The sequence below is a fragment of the Polypterus senegalus genome, chromosome 10 (genome assembly GCF_016835505.1).
Source record: "Polypterus senegalus isolate Bchr_013 chromosome 10, ASM1683550v1, whole genome shotgun sequence".
Classification (NCBI taxonomy): Eukaryota; Metazoa; Chordata; class Cladistia; order Polypteriformes; family Polypteridae; genus Polypterus; species Polypterus senegalus.
This window is the reverse complement of record NC_053163.1, coordinates 60,809,225-60,826,989: the sequence shown is the minus strand read 5'-3', so window position 1 is coordinate 60,826,989 and position 17,765 is coordinate 60,809,225. Positions and strand designations below refer to the sequence as shown.

The window sequence follows — 17,765 nt, the reverse complement described above, 5'->3', positions numbered from 1 at the left end:
AATGTATATGTGTACAATGGATACTTATTAGAAAACCGTAAAAGTAGAGACAAGGAATCCTGCTTTTATACCGTTTCTAAATAGTACAACTAGATATATTACTTGTAGATATTTCACATAACATTTTTTTCTGGGTGTTCCCAACACATTCATTGACACTTGTTAGTGTTTGGAAGCTGATGCCAACCAAAATGGAAATAAGAATAACATTCAAAGTGCATTTTTCAGTAAAAGTGTTACTGAAATTTGCAACTTATTATGCCGTAACATTTGTGTACAACACAACTAATTCTCCATGTCAAAAATTCTGAAAGAGAAACGTCTGACCTTTTGTTTGAGAGATATAACGTGAATATTGAATGAAGGATGGTAAAGTTACAGCCAGTTAAATCAAAGCAGCAGAAAAACCTATGCTGACTTTAAAGGTTTAAAAAAGAAGACGTGCATCACACACTGGAGAATCAGTAACATGTACTGTAGTATAATAGGGCGATTTCCACATAGTAGCTCATATATAACAGAATGTTCTCCTATTTTACTTATTCACTGCATTACATAAAAACTAAATTCCTTGTGCCATAAACATAGGTTTTAGCTTTGTGAATCTGAATTAGATAAAAGTGTTAGCAAATGTTCTTTCAGGGGAAAGAAAATATTTGAAAATAATTATAAATGAGATAAGACTAATGGTGCTGAAGAGTTATGTCGTGTTGCATTTTTTTTGTATAATTTGATTGTTTTGTTGTTTGTGTTAAGTATGATCAATAAACCCTTTTAAACATCAGAGTAAGAAATCAGAATTGGATTTTTAGTCTAAAAGGGAGTGGGGTGGTGGCTATGAGGCTATGGATCTGCAACAGCAATTGGAAGGTTGCTGGTTCGTATCCAGTAAACGCCAAAAGTGATTCTACTCCGTTGGGCCCTGGAGCAAGGCCCTTAACCTGCAATTGCTCCATCCTTGGTATGGCGTTAATCTGCATCCGGCCCTGCAAGTAGGCCATCCAACCTACAGGGAAAACTTGAGGGTTGGTGGCAGGATTGGCACTCCAGCCACCATAAAAAACCTCACACTGTTCCACTCCATCTGAACTTGTGTGGTGCTGAGGTGTCACCTTTTGCATGGCTGCACTTGGGTCCTAATCTGGGATCCTGAGGTAGTTTGTTGTGTGGTGGATGCAGCAACACACTGTATCAGTGCATGCTCCTAACCTCTCTCTCTCTGTCTCTAATAAATATGGATCAACACAACTAGCATCCCTCGACTAAAAACTGGACACAGAAAACTAGGATACAAGAACGGAGCAGAAGTGCCCATGTGGGAGCAAAACATCATGGCAACCAACCTCCTCTGCCCAGCATTTTTCTTCTCAACATCCAGTTGGTAGATAATAAAATAGATGACACACAAGTAAAACTGTCCACACCAGAGGTTCCCAACCTGGGGTAAACGCACTACCAGGAGGTGTGAGATGGGAGTTCAGGGGGTGCAACAGAGAGGAAGGCTGAGTCGTGACTTGCCAAAATTGACTGAGGGGCGTTGTCTGACTTTATCATGATGCAATTGTTGTCTTGCAGCATGCCATCATTTGTAAGTCATTTATTAGTTAGTGCTCCTGTTTTAAGGTTTGAGAAGAATTAAGCATTGTGTATGCAATAGTCACCTGTGAATGAGCCACAGAAATGCACATTCTTGTGAGTCCTTGTTTCAAGCAGAGGGTGAATAACTTTTTTTAAGAGAATGAAACATGTAATCCCCGATCGTGAAACGTCACTGTTTTTGAGGTTTGTTTGACATTTTTGCCAGGGGAGGACAAAGGTGTCTGAAGTGGATGCAACACCTAGTGCTTACAATCATCCCATTTCTCCTGCCATCACTCCTGGCAGTTGTACAGCAATGTTAACTTAAGTAGGTGCTGGATTGAACTGTCAGGTAAAAACAAAGGAGGAGGCATGTGTTTAATGGCGAATAATGCGTGGCACAAAAATGTTAAAATTCTCTCTGAAAATTGTTCACCTGAAGTGGAGTATTTATTGAATATGAATCGTCTGTTTCATCTGCCTCGTGGGGCTTCTATGTTGAAGTTCAGTGAGAAGGATGTGACATTACTAATTGTTCATGCTGGTTGGTTAAGAAATGGTCTGTTGGTCAAGAAATCCAAAACGTAATAACAGAGTGTAACACTATTTCCAAAACTGAGGAGTTTAATGGTCAGCTTTGATGGAACAACCTTGTTAAATGTGGAATGCAGCATTGTTAAATCTGTAAACAGGACTAAATTATATTATCTAGATCTGACAGGATGGTATGAGGTGCAAGGCATATGGCATCCTCTGTGGACCACTTGTGAAGATATGCAAACTGGAAGTGATCATGACTCTCTTGAATATTCTTTTTAATGTGCCCAAGCACCAGTCTCTGAACGCACTTCATCACAACTGGATTAAGGGTAACCATCCAACCCGTTATATCCTAACTACAGGGTCACGGGGGTCTGCTGGAGCCAATCCCAGCTAACATAGGGCGCAAGGCAGGAAACAAACCCCGTGCAGGGTGCCAGCCCACCGCAGAAGGATAACCAGACTGTATTCATTCAGATGGTCCATTTTTGTTTTCTTGTCCACAAGGATAATTGTTGTCCCTTTAAAACATGTGTTGGCCACAGATTCTCTCACAGAAATATTGAAGATATCACTGAAAATGTCAGGTAATTGGTTGCTACAGGTTTTTAAAATATGCCATAAAATACAGTCCGAAATGGATGCCTTGTTCACGTTCAATGCTACATTCATTTAAAAATCCTCCTTAAGTCATAAACTCCTTCTGACTGAAACTTTACTTAAATGATCTGAAAGCCAAATGCAGAATACCTAGATATAAATGTTCCTGTGCCTTTGCATTAATTGTTTCACATTAATTATTTCAGATGCTCTGTTTCATTGGAAGCAATGAGGTATGCATCATCACATAATGCATGTGAGCCGAAATAGATTTGACATAAATATATAATGTATAGTAATATCCACTAACCATATGTCAGCATTTGTATGTGATTTGGTTGAAAGTCTGCTGGAATTGCTCATAACAGAGGGAAGGCTTCCTGTGCTATTGAAGGTTTTAGTAATTTACATTATTACTCTTTGCATAAATCCCAGATGATCACTGCATCCATAAGTATTAAATACATGGAGTTCCCCAAAATTAAACTGGAAAGGATATAAATCATCTGATTCATTAATAAGCCTGCTTTTACTGGCATTATAAACCTTCAATTTGATTCCAAATCTACAGTATATTAAACACAGTGATATTCTCCCATCGATGGCATTAAGTTTCATTACTATTTAATCCTTCTGTCTACAGCCATTTGGAAAACAAGGTGACCACCTAAGAAATGAATTTAAACCTGTTTTCATTACACAGATAATTGGATTTTATAACTCTACAAATGGCTTTCATTTTTAATTGCTTCACTATTCAATCTTGTCCTTGTTGATATAAGTCAGTGCCTTGCATAAAGATATTGTAATGTAAACAGCTTTCAAAATATTTTCAAGCTTCTGGCAAATATTTTATTAGTGTGGGTTAAGATATCTAATGTATTTGACTATCCTAACATGAATCATATTTATTAGGGCCCAAACTGAATGGAAAGACCAAGATTTTCATCAATTGCATAACTTAGTAAAATAACTGAAATGTATATATACAGTGGGATGCAAAAGTTTGGGCAACCTTGTTAATAGTCATTATTTTCCTGTATAAATCGTTGGTTGTTACAATAAAAAATGTCAGTTAAATATATCATATAGGAGACACACACAGTGATATTTGAGAAGTGAAATGAAGTTTATTGGATGTACAGAAAGTGTGCAATAATTGTTCAAACAAAATCAGGCAGGTGCATAAATTTGGGCACCGTTGTCATTTTATTGATTCCAAAACTTTTAGAACTAATTATTGGAACTCAAATTGGTTTGGTAAGCTCAGTGACCCCTGACCTACATACACAGGGGAATCCTATAATGAGAAAGAGTATTTAAGGGGGTCAATTGTAAGTTTCCCTCCTCCTTTAATTTTCTCTGAAGAGTAGCAACATGGGGGTCACAAAACAACTCTCAAATGACCTGAAGACAAAGATTGTTCACCATCATGGTTTAGGGGAAGGATACAGAAAGCTGTCCCAGAGATTTAAGCTGTCTGTTTCCACAGTTAGGAACATATTGAGGAAATGGAAGACCACAGGCTCAGTTCAAGTTAAGGCTCGAAGTGGCAGACCAAGAAAGATTTTGGATAGACAGAAGCGACGAATGGTGAGAACAGTCAGAGTCAACCCACAGACCAGCACCAAAGACCTACAACATCATCTTGCAGCAGATGGAGTCACTGTGCATCATTCAACCATTCGGCACCCTTTACACAAGGAGATGCTGTATGCAGAGGAAGCCTTTTCTCCGCCCACAGCACAAACAGAACCGCTTGAGATATGCTCAAGCATATTTGGACAAGCCAGCTTTATTTTGGAATAAGGTGCTGTGGACTGATGAAACTAAAATTGAGTTATTTGGGCATTAAAAGGGGCGTTATGCATGGAGGAAAAAGAACACAGCATTCCAAGAAAAACACCTGCTACCTACAGTAAAATATGGTGGTGGTTCCATCATGCTGTGGGGCTGTGGGGCTGTGTGGCCAGTGCAGGGACTAGGAATCTTGTCAAAGTTGAGGGACGCATGGATTGCACTCAGTATCAGCAGATTCTGGAGACCAATGTCCAGGAATCAGTGACAAAGCTGAAGCTGCGCCGGGGCTGGATCTTTCAACAAGACAACGACCCAAAACACTGCTCAAAATCCAAGAAAGGCATTCATGCAGAGGAACAAGTATAACGCTCTGGAATGGCCTTCTCAGTCCCCAGAGCGCTAAGGCTGTAAAAGTAATGAGGTATGCCAGTTTATTCAAATAAAGGCCACTTCCAGAAGCTAAGGAGACGGTCCTTGTTGCAGTCTTGGAATGGGGCATTGTTAAACATGGGCTGAGTTAAACATTTCACTCTACTTCTAATTTACATGTTACGCATCCATTATTTTAGTCAGATGACCTTCTTAAACCCCTAATCTTAACCATAGTGTAACCAGGCATATCATGCTTACAGTTGCTGTAGCCTAAAAACCTTAAACTTGGATCAGAGTTAAATATTTATCTCAACTCAAACACAGCCACAGCCTATTCTGCAGTCTTCAGCTAGGGGTACTTGAAATTAATTGGGAGGATGCAAATTCAGCATAACTGCAAAACAGTGCGTAATTTGCGAGAGTAACAGCGAATGGGGAGCCCAATTGTATTGGTGCCAAGGCCGGATGTGTCCATTCAGTTTTGTATTGATTTTAGGTGCTTAATTAAGGTCTCTAAACTTCACCATCCTTGGCAGTGGCAGCAGTGGTTGCTCTATACGGTGGCTACTCTGCTCAGTATTCTTAACATGTAATGCCAGTTGCGGTGTGCTGATTCTCTCTTACCTGTGAGCTGACTCCTGTTAAACAATAAACCAAGGGCAAAGAAACACAGCTGCCCTTCAAAAAATCCTGCCTAAACAGTACTTCAATGGGAAACAAATACACTCTGAAGCTGCCTTTTGTGGGATCAGCTGCGGCTTTGCTCTTTTACCGCATAACATGGTTCTTTCATGATGATTAGAACATTTAAAAAACTGAGCCAAGGCTAACCAGTTCCTCACTCTCTCTTCCCATACTGCATCTGCCCCAGCCGCTGCTTCCAAGACAGTGAACCTACTCGATGAAGAAGACTGTGTTCTTTTAAGCTGAAGGGTAGACCCGGAGTGCGTATTTTGCCAGTTGCTATCTGTGCACTCATATGCCGAAGACAAACTCCTGTTGGATAAAATCTTAATGCCTGTTCCTGCCTGTTAAATAAAGTTATTATTCCTTGCAAGCACTGTCTCATGTGGAACTCTACAACCCCAAGCTTAACAGCTTAAAACATTCAGTTCTTTGCATGCACCACATACAAATACAGATTGTAAACATCAATGCTGTATTTAATAATAAGTTAAATATATAAGTATATTTTTTTTTATCTCAACCCTCCAAAACTTTTTGATGGTTTAAGATTACATATCAAAATATTAAATTCCAACCTGATTGTATCTACTATTTTACAAGATTTGCTACAGGAGAAATTCCACACAAAAATCCCCATTATTCCTACAGAGCCTCTTTGATTTCAAAAGAATACAGCTTCTTGTAAAATTATATTTTCCAGTGATGATCAACAAAAGCCAAGTCAGTCATTAGGAAAGCAAGAATTGATCTCAAGCAGAAATGTTTTGCTCATGGGCAATTGTATGTAGCATGTACAAGTGTAATGAACTAGTAATATTAGCCCCTGGTACTAAAAATAGCAAATATTCTAATACAGCTCACCATTGGCTAGTTATTGATATGTCATATTTCACCTACATTCTCACATTCTTAAAAATGCCTTTCCAAGCTTTTATAAAAAAATGTTATCTATCTATCTATCTATCTATCTATCTATCTATCTATCTATCTATCTATCTATTTAGATTTCACTACCCATCTCTTCATCTCACTGTGCTTATTAAAACCTTCTGTCCACATGTTAACAGTTATTTTGCAAAGAAATAAAGCTTTGTAAAGAAAACGTCATACCAATTAATCATATACCCTGTGATGGACTGACACCTGCTCCAGAACTGATTCATTTTGCTTGATTATCTCCTGCAGCCCTCTACACTATACTGGAGTAAGCAGATTAAGAATACAGACAGATATGCCATACCATTCCATTCCACCTTCTAAACCTGCTTAATCCTGAGCAGGGTCATGGTGGGCCAGAGCCTATGCCAGCAAGCACAGGGCTAAAAAGCAGGAATAACCAATGAGAGGGCACCAGCATACAGGTAGTTAGTTAATGCTTCAAAGTGCATAATGTAACTTTCAAACTGAAAACAGTAAAGGGAAAGGTGATCATAGTGCAAATAAAAAAATAAAAATGTAAAACAAATTACACATGTCCATATGCATACTTTTAACACAACATATGCTATAAAAATGTCTGAATTCATATTTGCACCTACAGTATATTTCTTATTGGATTATGGCAGCTTTATGAAAAGACATAACTACTCCATGTGCAGGATGAAATTAAATGGTGCAACATTCCTGAATGACTTATTTACTATCATGACTGTGCCTTCAGGGAATAAGTCAAATAAGATGGCTGCATCTGTGCTGAGCTCCTAAATATTCCCCTTTGGGGACAAAAAGGTAGCCCACCTGACAATATTAGTAGTCTTTTCAGATAGAGTTCTTAATTGATGTTTGCTTTCCTTATTATCATTTTAAAGTCATCTTTCTTATTTTGAACTGTGATTTCTACAGTTCAAGAAAATCATAACCAGATAAAAATGCTTCTAAATATAATTAGCTACTAAGAATAATAATAGAAAATTTCAACTTAAGAGTACAATTACTTTCCATTGACCTTTTCTTCCTTCCAAGTATTTAATGTCAAAATTTAAGCACCATTTTAATATGTTAACAACTGTTTCCTTCTTAGATGATAAATATAATTAAGTTATTTTTTAATGATTAATGATCTTTAATTAAGAAATATGACATTTCTACATATTAGGATGTGAATGCAACATATAAAAAAGACTTGTAACATTGAGTTATTCCAGTGCTAAGCTTTATGGGAGCAAATTGCCTCAGCTCCAATAATCCATACTGTCATTTTCCCAAACTGCCCATTGTTAAAAACAAAAAGCAAACCACTTTATCTTCAATGCAGCAATTTTAAACTTTGCTGCATATAAACTAGCATCATATTTTATGCTGATTTAAAATTAAATAATCATTAGTTGGTCATTATTATGATAGAATTTGCAGTTTATTATGAGCAAGGATCATCTCTTTGATTAGAATTGCTTTTAAATGGAATATGAATTTATATTTACATCGTTAAAAACAAACATGAATTTAAATTAGATGTAATTAGTTTAATTTGAAAATAATATGTGGATTAATTATGATATTTTAAGGTGATAACAGCTGCACTTCTTCACATGAATTATTACTTACTGACTTCTAACTCAAAGGACCTTTTAGTTTATAACCTGCATTGCTTTCCACTGCATTATGCAATGATTAGAGCAGACCCTATTTTTAGCTGAAAAGAGCACTATTGAGGTGATTAATATAATTTTCATATTAAAGTCATGAAATTATTATACTTGCTCTGAAAGATGCATCCTTTTCACCTCTAAGAAGCAGACAGTTAATACACATTTCATCACCTTTATTACCTGTGAATATATGCATTGCATTCTCATGATCGTTCACACTTGGCAACCTCAGTTCTCTTACAGCAACCATTGACCATTGCCTGATTTCAGAAAATTATATTGTGTACTTTCTCAGATGCATTGTATCATAAGAGAAGCACAAAATAATCCACTCAGTGCTGAAATATGTGTGCACTGGAGAAGAAAATCATCTGTGGTCTTTCTAGGAAGAGCAATAGTTGTTGTTTGCTGTTTGGTAGTTTTTCTGCCTTTTGACTGGAAGGCATTCTCTAAAAAAAGATGATGTACTATTCTTGTAAGTTTTAGTCCGATTTAACCCTAGAGCAGTGGGCAAATGCCTGGACTCATTCCTCCTAATAAAACACGGCTTTCTCTGCCCGCTTTTGTTAAATACTCGAAAGCAGGATTCATTATCAGTTTAAAATTACATAAATGGCTTGCACAGGTTCAAAGAAATAACCTTTTCCTGTGCATACTATTGCTCATTATTTAACCCTTGTGATGGCACTCTTAATATCATGATTGACAGGACAAAAAAAGAAGATAATTAAAACTTAATTATAAAAATATTCATAACTTTAAGCACATTAAAGTAATAAAATAATTGTTTTGATCTTTAGTTATGAAAGATAAACAAAGATGAAGTGGTTAGAAATGCTATGCATCCTTCTTATGGACGCTGGAATGAGTTTAGTAGCAATACAAAAGTTTGTTTTTTTTTTTCTCTATGAAATAAAAAGGTATTTTTCTCAACATAATACCTTTGCTTATCTCATTTTATTTCATATGATTAATTTGATTAAAATCTTTATATGGCCTGAGCAAATTTCATTAATCTGCTTCTAAACCTTTCCACCCACTCTAAGAATTTTTTTTTGCCACATTGTATTAATATTTTGTGAATATCAAATTGTTTGACCCCTCTGATTACTGTGTTAAATTCAGTGGTGGTGTCTGAGTGAAGATCAACCAACACAATTACCTTTTGACCATGCAACAAAGCTAGACTGCCACATACTGGTAAGAAATGTGTGGACTTGTCTGATAGTGTAGTAGGTACGATCAACCCCAGAGCATTTCCTGATCTAGAGTGTTACTTTACCTATATCTTGTTTTAAGTTTTAACTTACCCTTGGACTAACTGAATAATTATTATATCTGTCTAAATGCTAGTGTTTTAAATAAACCAACATTAAGGAGTTATGATTTTCTTTAAACTATCATTATTTATGGTATTATATTTAATGGCTGCTGGATCATCATATAGCACTGATTGTGCTGTGAGGGCAGTTTGTAAATGTATTTCTCCAGGTATTGCCCAGGACTGCACCCCAGCACCTCTTTACATTTGCTTTTTTGTTTCTCTCTTCACTCATCTAATAGGTTGATTTGGCAACTTTGAAAGACAACTTAACCCATTTGTGGCGCTGTTACATTGTGCCAAAAACGTATGTAAAATTCATTAATGTTGTTCTTAGTATGCTTTTGTTATTATTTAATCCTTCTCCTGGAAGAAATCCATGGTTATATGATAGTCCCTATCTTATCAGCTTAATACCTTCATCCATCCACCCATACATCCAATTCTTACTCCATCTCTGTACAGAATAGCATTACATTACAATATCATCATGATAATGGAGCAGGTATTTAGTCAGAGTGTGAAAGTAGACTAACAAAAGAAAAACCTACAGTCATACAGAGAAAGTGTAAATTGCATAAAAAATAGGGTCATGAACTGAACCCATGTTCCACTGAAAAAGTAAAAGTAAAAAAATACCTTCTATTCTATGTTAATACTTTAATTTTAAAAAGTGAACATAAAAAGAACATGAAAAATGAGTGCCAAATGTGAGGTGTGTAAGGATGTGTGTATTCAGTTTAGCCACTGAATAAAGGACTAAAAAGCCAATGTGCTTGAAAAAACAGTAGGGAATGTCTATTCCAAGGTCAGATACAGATTGTTTTCCATACAGTAAAATTTAATGTAGGCTGTTGTGTTAATATCAACTATATTGAATAACTTTTAAATGTCCAGTGAAACTGCAATATAAATAATTTACAGTTGTATTTTTACCATTAAAATTGTGGGGGAGTAGATGGACTTCAGTAAACCTTGTGTGAGAGAATAAGGAATAAACATTGTATTCCATAATGTATTAAGCTACCAAGACTAGTGATCATAAAATATCAGCTGAATGATGCCCAATAAATTACACAAAATAAAGAAGTATCAACATATTATTTGATCATAAATACACAGTCCCAAGGACAGTATTAAAAGATGTATCAATATCACAAAGAAGGCAAAAATGCTAATAAATATTAATAAACTTCAAATTTCTGTATAATGGGTAAATGCTACTCCAAAATATAAAGATGTGCAAGTCCATGCACATTTAAATTGCATGAGAACACTGTAGGGTTCAAGGGCCTGCACAAGCAACCCAGAAATAAGCAAGTAACATCAGGCACAAAGAAAATTGGGAAAAAAAAATTATTATGATGACAAAGTTGAGTTTGTTCTAAACACTTTAACAATATATTAACATCATGGAATCAAATTTACTACTCGTTTCATTTTTGCCCTACCTGTCCATAATATAGATATATCACTGAACATTTCAAAAGTAAGATGATATCACAGATATATTTTTCGAAAGATATATTTTCTGCTTCTTGAGTAAACAGTGATGAACTGGCTACAAAGCTAAAGAGGGAAAACCTTAACTGCTGTAGATTAACTCAAAGATGTATTCGACTCATTAAGCAGGGCATGGGCCAACAACAAAAAGTAAGCAAACAGTGAAAGTGATTGTTGCTGTACACCTTTTATGCTAGTCGGGATAGGCTCCATCACCCCCTGTGACTTTGGTATTGATTTAGAGGGTTAGAACATAGCATGACCCCTATTACTTCACTACATTGCTGCTAAGTTTTCTATTTCACTTTATCACTTGAATGTGGCTAAATACTATTTTCATGAACTTTGATTAAATATGCTGCTTCCTGCTCGTAGGTTTTGCTAGCTGTATTCCGTTCAAAAGCAACTCATTAATTTATCCTCTTTATGTACTCTTTGCTAAAGACAATCTTAGATTGCTAACACAGATTAACAAATACAAAGTAGCAACAAAACAATGAAATAGTTACATACACTCCACTTATCTTTTTAAATAAACTATAACAGAATATTAAAAAGGTTTCAATATACTGACTAATCAATGACAAAAGGAAAAAAGGAAGAAAAAGAAACAAATAAGTGACAAATATTAAACTGATGACCTGAACAGAAGGAGTACTTTATTATAAGATTTGGCACTTGTCCACTGCATAGGTCTACTCAGCTGGTAGAATAAATTTAACTTCATTTTGATCAGGAAGAATTTAATTCTAAACTGCTGATTTTAAATGACAGCTCTCATTATATAATATTTTGTTTGCAAATTGGCTTTGCTCAGTGGATACAGCTGTCTTCAGAGTCATGCAAGGAAAGAAAAATGACTCTTACCTTCAGAATGATGAGACAGTGTAAGCAGACTTACACACGATGCGCCGATTCCTGAACCAAAGACAGTAATCCGATGAGGATCTCCGCCAAAAAAGCCAATATTCTCGCTTATCCATCGTAAAGCCTGGATCTGGTCTAACAGCCCATAGTTTCCTTTAGCAGCTTGGTCACCTGTGCTTAGAAACCCTGCAGAAAAAGAAGGAATATTTTTTTAGAAAATTTATAAGTTGACAATTAATAGCAACAATAAGCTGATGGCAGGTATGAAAGGATGTTTTTTTCAGAAAATAAAAAGTAATTGATAAAGTTTCATAAGTAGAATAACATGACCGTGATTTGATTAAAGTGTGACATTTTGAAAGACTGGCGAATTACATTAATAAATTTGAAATCAATTATCAACTGAATATGAAAATATTTATTTACTTCTCATTAAAACATTTTTGGAATGTACCTTGTACTGCAGAACATGACCAATTTCACAAAAAAAGGACATTACAATGTTTGTATGCTGATTTAAACACATGTATACATACATTCCAAGTATCGTTTGTTAGTTAGACTATTCCTATACAATACAAAAGACCAGAAAAAACTACATAGTACTACATTAGCAATAAAAAATGTGTTAACACACTATAACTGATCATGACTAAACTGAATTATAACAATTGCTTTATAGTCTAATTTATAAAGATACTAATTCACCTGTTATTTTCAAAATCAAACCGTTGCATTTGGCCAAAAAATCCCAATTGTTTTTTCTAATTTTCATTCACCACAAGAAGTAGAATTGTACCAAAACAGGTTGCTCTGACACCATATGGCAGGTGATAAAGAAGTCCAAAAAACTAACCAAGAGTCAAGCCAGAAACACAAACACAAATACTGATGGCCAAATATCCCAGAAACTTAGGTCAAAAATAAACACGTGAGAAGTCATGACGCCCTAAATAATTCTTAGATTATGCAAGAAGCTGTTTTGGAATATCCAGAAAGCTGGTCATGGAAAAATAGTATGCTGCAATTATGTAGGCGGAAAGAAATGATAATTGTATACTATGAGACCCATGTCTCACGAGACTAGCAATGTGCATAGTAACAGTCAACAATATGGCTACAGCCAAGAAAAAATACATAAAAGGAGACAAAGAACTGAATATGAAAAGATCAGAGAAAGAGAATGCCATAGCTTATTTCTTTCACTTTTATACATAACTAGTAAATTCAAAATGCAAAACTTTATAGTTTCCATACCCAAGAACACTTGATGATAACACGGCATACCAAGGGCTGCCTTGAAAAAGTTCATAACTGAGAAACACACAATAGCTAGAAGAGAAGCTAACCAGTGGCAAGACCTTGATGCTAGTGGGTTCGTTTGGTGTTCTAGACATTTCATAGTAGTACATTGTCACCACATATCTTTGGGATAATCCCTCAGAAAAGGCAACGGCCTAGTTTATGTGCATTAAAAGTGGTTCCTTGTGCCACCAGAAGGCACACAAAAAGAGGCTAAACTAAATTCCAAAGTGAGTTTGGAGTTAGGGTAGGTATTTAAAAGCAGGGGGTCTGTTTTGCTGAAATGGTGTTAGATCAGGTAATCACAGAATGTTGTACAATATTCTATGAAAAGTATGAGCCAAAACAGGGAGCAAAAGGCTGTAGACTAGAACAGCCATATAAGTTATCCTTAACTTGTGGTTTATTTCTTTTATGTTTTCTTCTTAACTTGTTATGGACACTTTCCAAATTAACTAGATGCTAACAAAGAATTAACAGTGTAATGTATTCACTGTGGAGCAATGTTTTCCTCCCTAACCCCAAAGACCTACATGTTAGGTCAAATGGAAGTTCTAAACTGACTCTGCCTGAATCTAGATGTGTTATGAGATAGCCCTGAAATGAACTGAAATGTCTCACCCAGACTCACCTTGTGCCAACTTCTGCCAGGATAGGCTCCAGGGCGAGATAAAAAACTCAGAGTATTGTGGACTTAGTTCACTTTCTCTTTCCCCATTGTCTTCAATGCATTTTTGAGTTTGATAGAATTCCCAAACATTTTTTGTTTTCATGGAACTCAAAGCAAAGCAAATTCAGTGGGATTCACTCATTACAAGTGGTAAGATAGTGTGTATTACTCAAGTGAGTGTATATACTGTATGTCTTTATATGTTCCAGTGTATTTGCTATTTTCACAGTATATCTTGTCCCTCAGCTCAGTGAAAAAAGTGCAGTGCATTAATCAACTTTTGAAGAGGCAAGTGAAATCACCCTCTTCTCATGCTCATCATTTTGCAGCTTAAAACAGCCACAGACTTCCAGTGACCCTGAAATGGATACACACATTAAAAAAGGTTGGTTGGACAGACAACTGTAGTCATGTGCATAACAATCTGAGAATAAATATGACACCTCTGTTCCTTTATCCAGGCTGTGTATGCCACTGCATTAACCTGAATAACGAGGTACTCAGGATGATTTGCAGTGGCATCAGAAATGATGTTATTTGTTTAAGGTTTTCCTTTGTATTTCTATTTTTGTACTATAATCTAGTTAATTGTATGTTACTCTAATTCAAAGGTTTATGTTTCCTGTGCTTATTATCATCTAGTGTTTTATTCTGATATTGTTTTGTATCCAGTGTTGTGTGTTTGGTATTTGTTGTCCATCCATCCATCCATTATCCAACCCGCTATATCCTAACTACAGGGTCACCGGGGTCTGCTGAAGCCAATCCCAGCCAACACAGGGCGCAAGGCAGGAAACAAACCCCGGGCAGGGCGCCAGCCCACCACAGTGATATTTGTTGTTCATTTTGAAATTCTGTGAAGCGCTTTGAGCATATTAATATAAATAAGATGTATTATTATTATCTTTATTAACAATATTAACAAAATTTAATAGCTACCATGTCAGTTTATTATTGAACACCAGTAACGGCGCACCGCATAATAACATGCAATGAATACACTTGACTTGAGCATTCATCATTTTCATGCTCTTTCTCTGTACGTTTAGCATTCATTTGTTCAGAGGTTGATACACTTTCTGCTTCCTGAGCAGCTCTTCTTTTCTCTACCCTTGCGGCCCGCTTCTTCTCTCCTTTCATCGGCATCTTTTCCAGTTAACACTGATTAAGTCATTGTTTGTGTTGCAATTACTTAGCATGTTTTCTTTAATTTTTCACTTAAGCTGGCACTTGTCTTCAGTCTGCCTCAAGAATGGTTTAAGATATGAAGAGGTAGGGGAAGTGAAGGCAAAGGTGGTTGGGATGAGAAAGGCGCCCATACGCATGTGTCACACGGCTGCCCGGTTGCCCGCTGCCGAGAGTTGATTCTACGATACAATAAAATAAAGATAAAAAGAGGAATAACCTTGGAGGTCAATCATCACCCCAAAAGCAGATAGTAGACATCACGCAGTATATGTGTACCAAATTCCAGGTCAATAGGTCAAACAGTTTGCGAGCTACAAGTGATTCAAAATCCTGGACAGACAAACAGACAACCATGGTAGTGTATTATATAAGAAAATTTAATGTTGAATGCTACTCCAAAGAAATGTAAAGATGACAGACTGAATACTTATATGGATATGGTAAATAGTTGTACAAGATCACACAGCCAGCCTGCAGGATAATCTGAATCTGCTATCTTGACAACAGCACTTGCCAAATAATCTATTGATCTTCACTTTGCATCATAAAATAGAGCTTCCATATGGCTCCATAAATATCAATTGCTGTAAGTCTATCTTGCTGTTACCTAGCTCGCCACTAAGTGATACAGCTAATCAATTTCAATTTGTTCATTTAACTATACCAATGAACAGCTATGAAGGGTTTTAACTCTCCCCACAGATGCTTTGTAGCACCTGTGTGCCTCCCTGCTAGCTCAAGCAGTGATTGTGCATCATTGGATCTGAGCAGACTGCTGATTGGATGTATAAGATGCAGTCTGACTGACTAGATCTACTTAAAGATTATCACATAAGTGCGCATCTGTCAGAGACAAGCTCTTTTTAGACATGGAAAAAGGCAGGAGATAACATTTAAACACAGCAACTGGAACAGCTTATCAAATTCAACTAGCTGGAAGTCAGTACTAAGTGTTATTGACTCATTCAAATTCAATTTAGACAGCCATATAGTTCCCCTACTCTAAAAGAAAAATTGTGCAACACATCAATTAAAGAGCAGAAAAATAAGGTAACTGGTACCATGTTGGTTTTCAGGTTCAAAATGCAGTTCAGAAGCCCATGTATGGGAAACATCTTGAATTATCAGTGTGTCATTTTCCAGACGTATCCTGTTCTATGCAATAAATGTGCATTTGTGCATGCCTTGAAAACATAGCATGTAATATTAAACGAGTATCTACATTTTACCTATGCTGATGATCAGATTTGCTGGCTATGCCTCTGAGTATAAAATATTTAAGAGTATCATTACTCTTTGTGCTATTAGTCAGAATACGCTGACACACAAAAGTAATAAAAATATATATTTTTTTCTCACAAAGAAATGAAGCATTTTATCAAAGAATCATCCAACCAATAAAAATGCATCATCTAAAAAGAAAGGCAGTGAAGAAGCCCAATATTCAGCCTTGGATTGACCTTCTTAAGGGAGCTTATTTGTAAAATATTACATGTCAAAAAATTAACAAGTGGCCTCCAATTTTACTGACACTTTAAAAGCATACCTTTCAGACGTGTGAAATGGCTGTCAGTCAACAAATAAAACAGAACACAAACTTCTGCTGACAAAACAAAAACCTGTTTTTCATCAGGTATCAAAGATGGACAGACTATATGTTAGAAGAATGTTGGGAACGTTGCTTGATTTTCATGGAGGCATCATTTAATGTCAGGAAGTTTTTTTTTGTTTTTTCAATGAGAATGACGTGTTTAATTTTTAATTGTGTGAAATTAACTGAATGTAGCAAATTTAACATTTTACAGCTTTTACATGAATGTGCGTTAATGCACGATTAATCTGTCTATTTTTATTGCTCACTTACCCTTTTCAGGGTCAACAAGAACTGGGGCAATCTTGCACAGCAAGAATGCTCATTAGGAGGGACACGAGTGAATCACAGGATGCACGCACACACACAAACACAGCCAGAAACCAATGCACTCATGCTGGGGCATTTCAGCAGGCCACTTAGCCTGGCGGCATTCTTTCAACTTTAGGAGGAAACTCCACATAAAGGGCACTTTATTGAAAATTCACATACAGTGAATACTATTCTAACTGTAATCTCACACCTTGGCCATTTTAAAAATCCAAATCCTGTAATATTTGTGAAAAAATACTGAAATGATTAGGTAGTCTGTCTAGCAACCGACTCTATGATTGCCAAAAAAATAAGACTCAGTGAAATATGGAGACAAACTGTGTTATATTTCTGGTGCTACATAAACTGGTAATTTTTAAATTTTTTGACAAATAGTTCTGATACTGGGTAAAAAAAATCTTAGAATCTTAGATTTTCTTCTTATTGGGAATGTAAACAGGACAAATGACTATAGACATGGAGTGGACTTCAAGCTTTACGGAATTGTAGAAGGCTTACCTTTTAGAAATCCAGAGCCAAAATTAAAAGACAGACGGCTTTAATAATTGGTCAGTGTTTTAACACTCTCCTTTATTTGATCGTTTTAATCTGAGATGTCTCTGTCCCCTTAACAAGTATCTGTTCTTGTGTTTATTTTTGATAATACTGTAAACTAGTACACACTTTTAGAGATATGGTTATATATTAGAATAACATCATTTTAAACTCTAAACATATTCAAATATATTCATATTGTGAAAGCTACTATCTTCAAAACATACCATTTTTTAATCCAGTCTGATTAGCAAACTTTTACCAATAAACTAATTCCATTCTTTCAAACCT

General features: G+C 36.0%; 1 protein-coding gene across 4 annotated transcripts in view; it reads right to left on the bottom strand.

Moving 5' to 3' along the window:
* Positions 1–17,765, bottom strand: part of nlgn3a (neuroligin 3a) — a 610,831-nt gene that overhangs the window by 86,455 nt on the left and 506,611 nt on the right. For all 4 annotated transcript variants that reach the window (XM_039765814.1, XM_039765816.1, XM_039765817.1 and 1 more), the window contains one exon: positions 11,857–12,042. In XM_039765814.1, the coding sequence (XP_039621748.1) occupies positions 11,857–12,042 (186 nt within the window). The remainder of the gene's footprint in view (positions 1–11,856; positions 12,043–17,765) is intronic.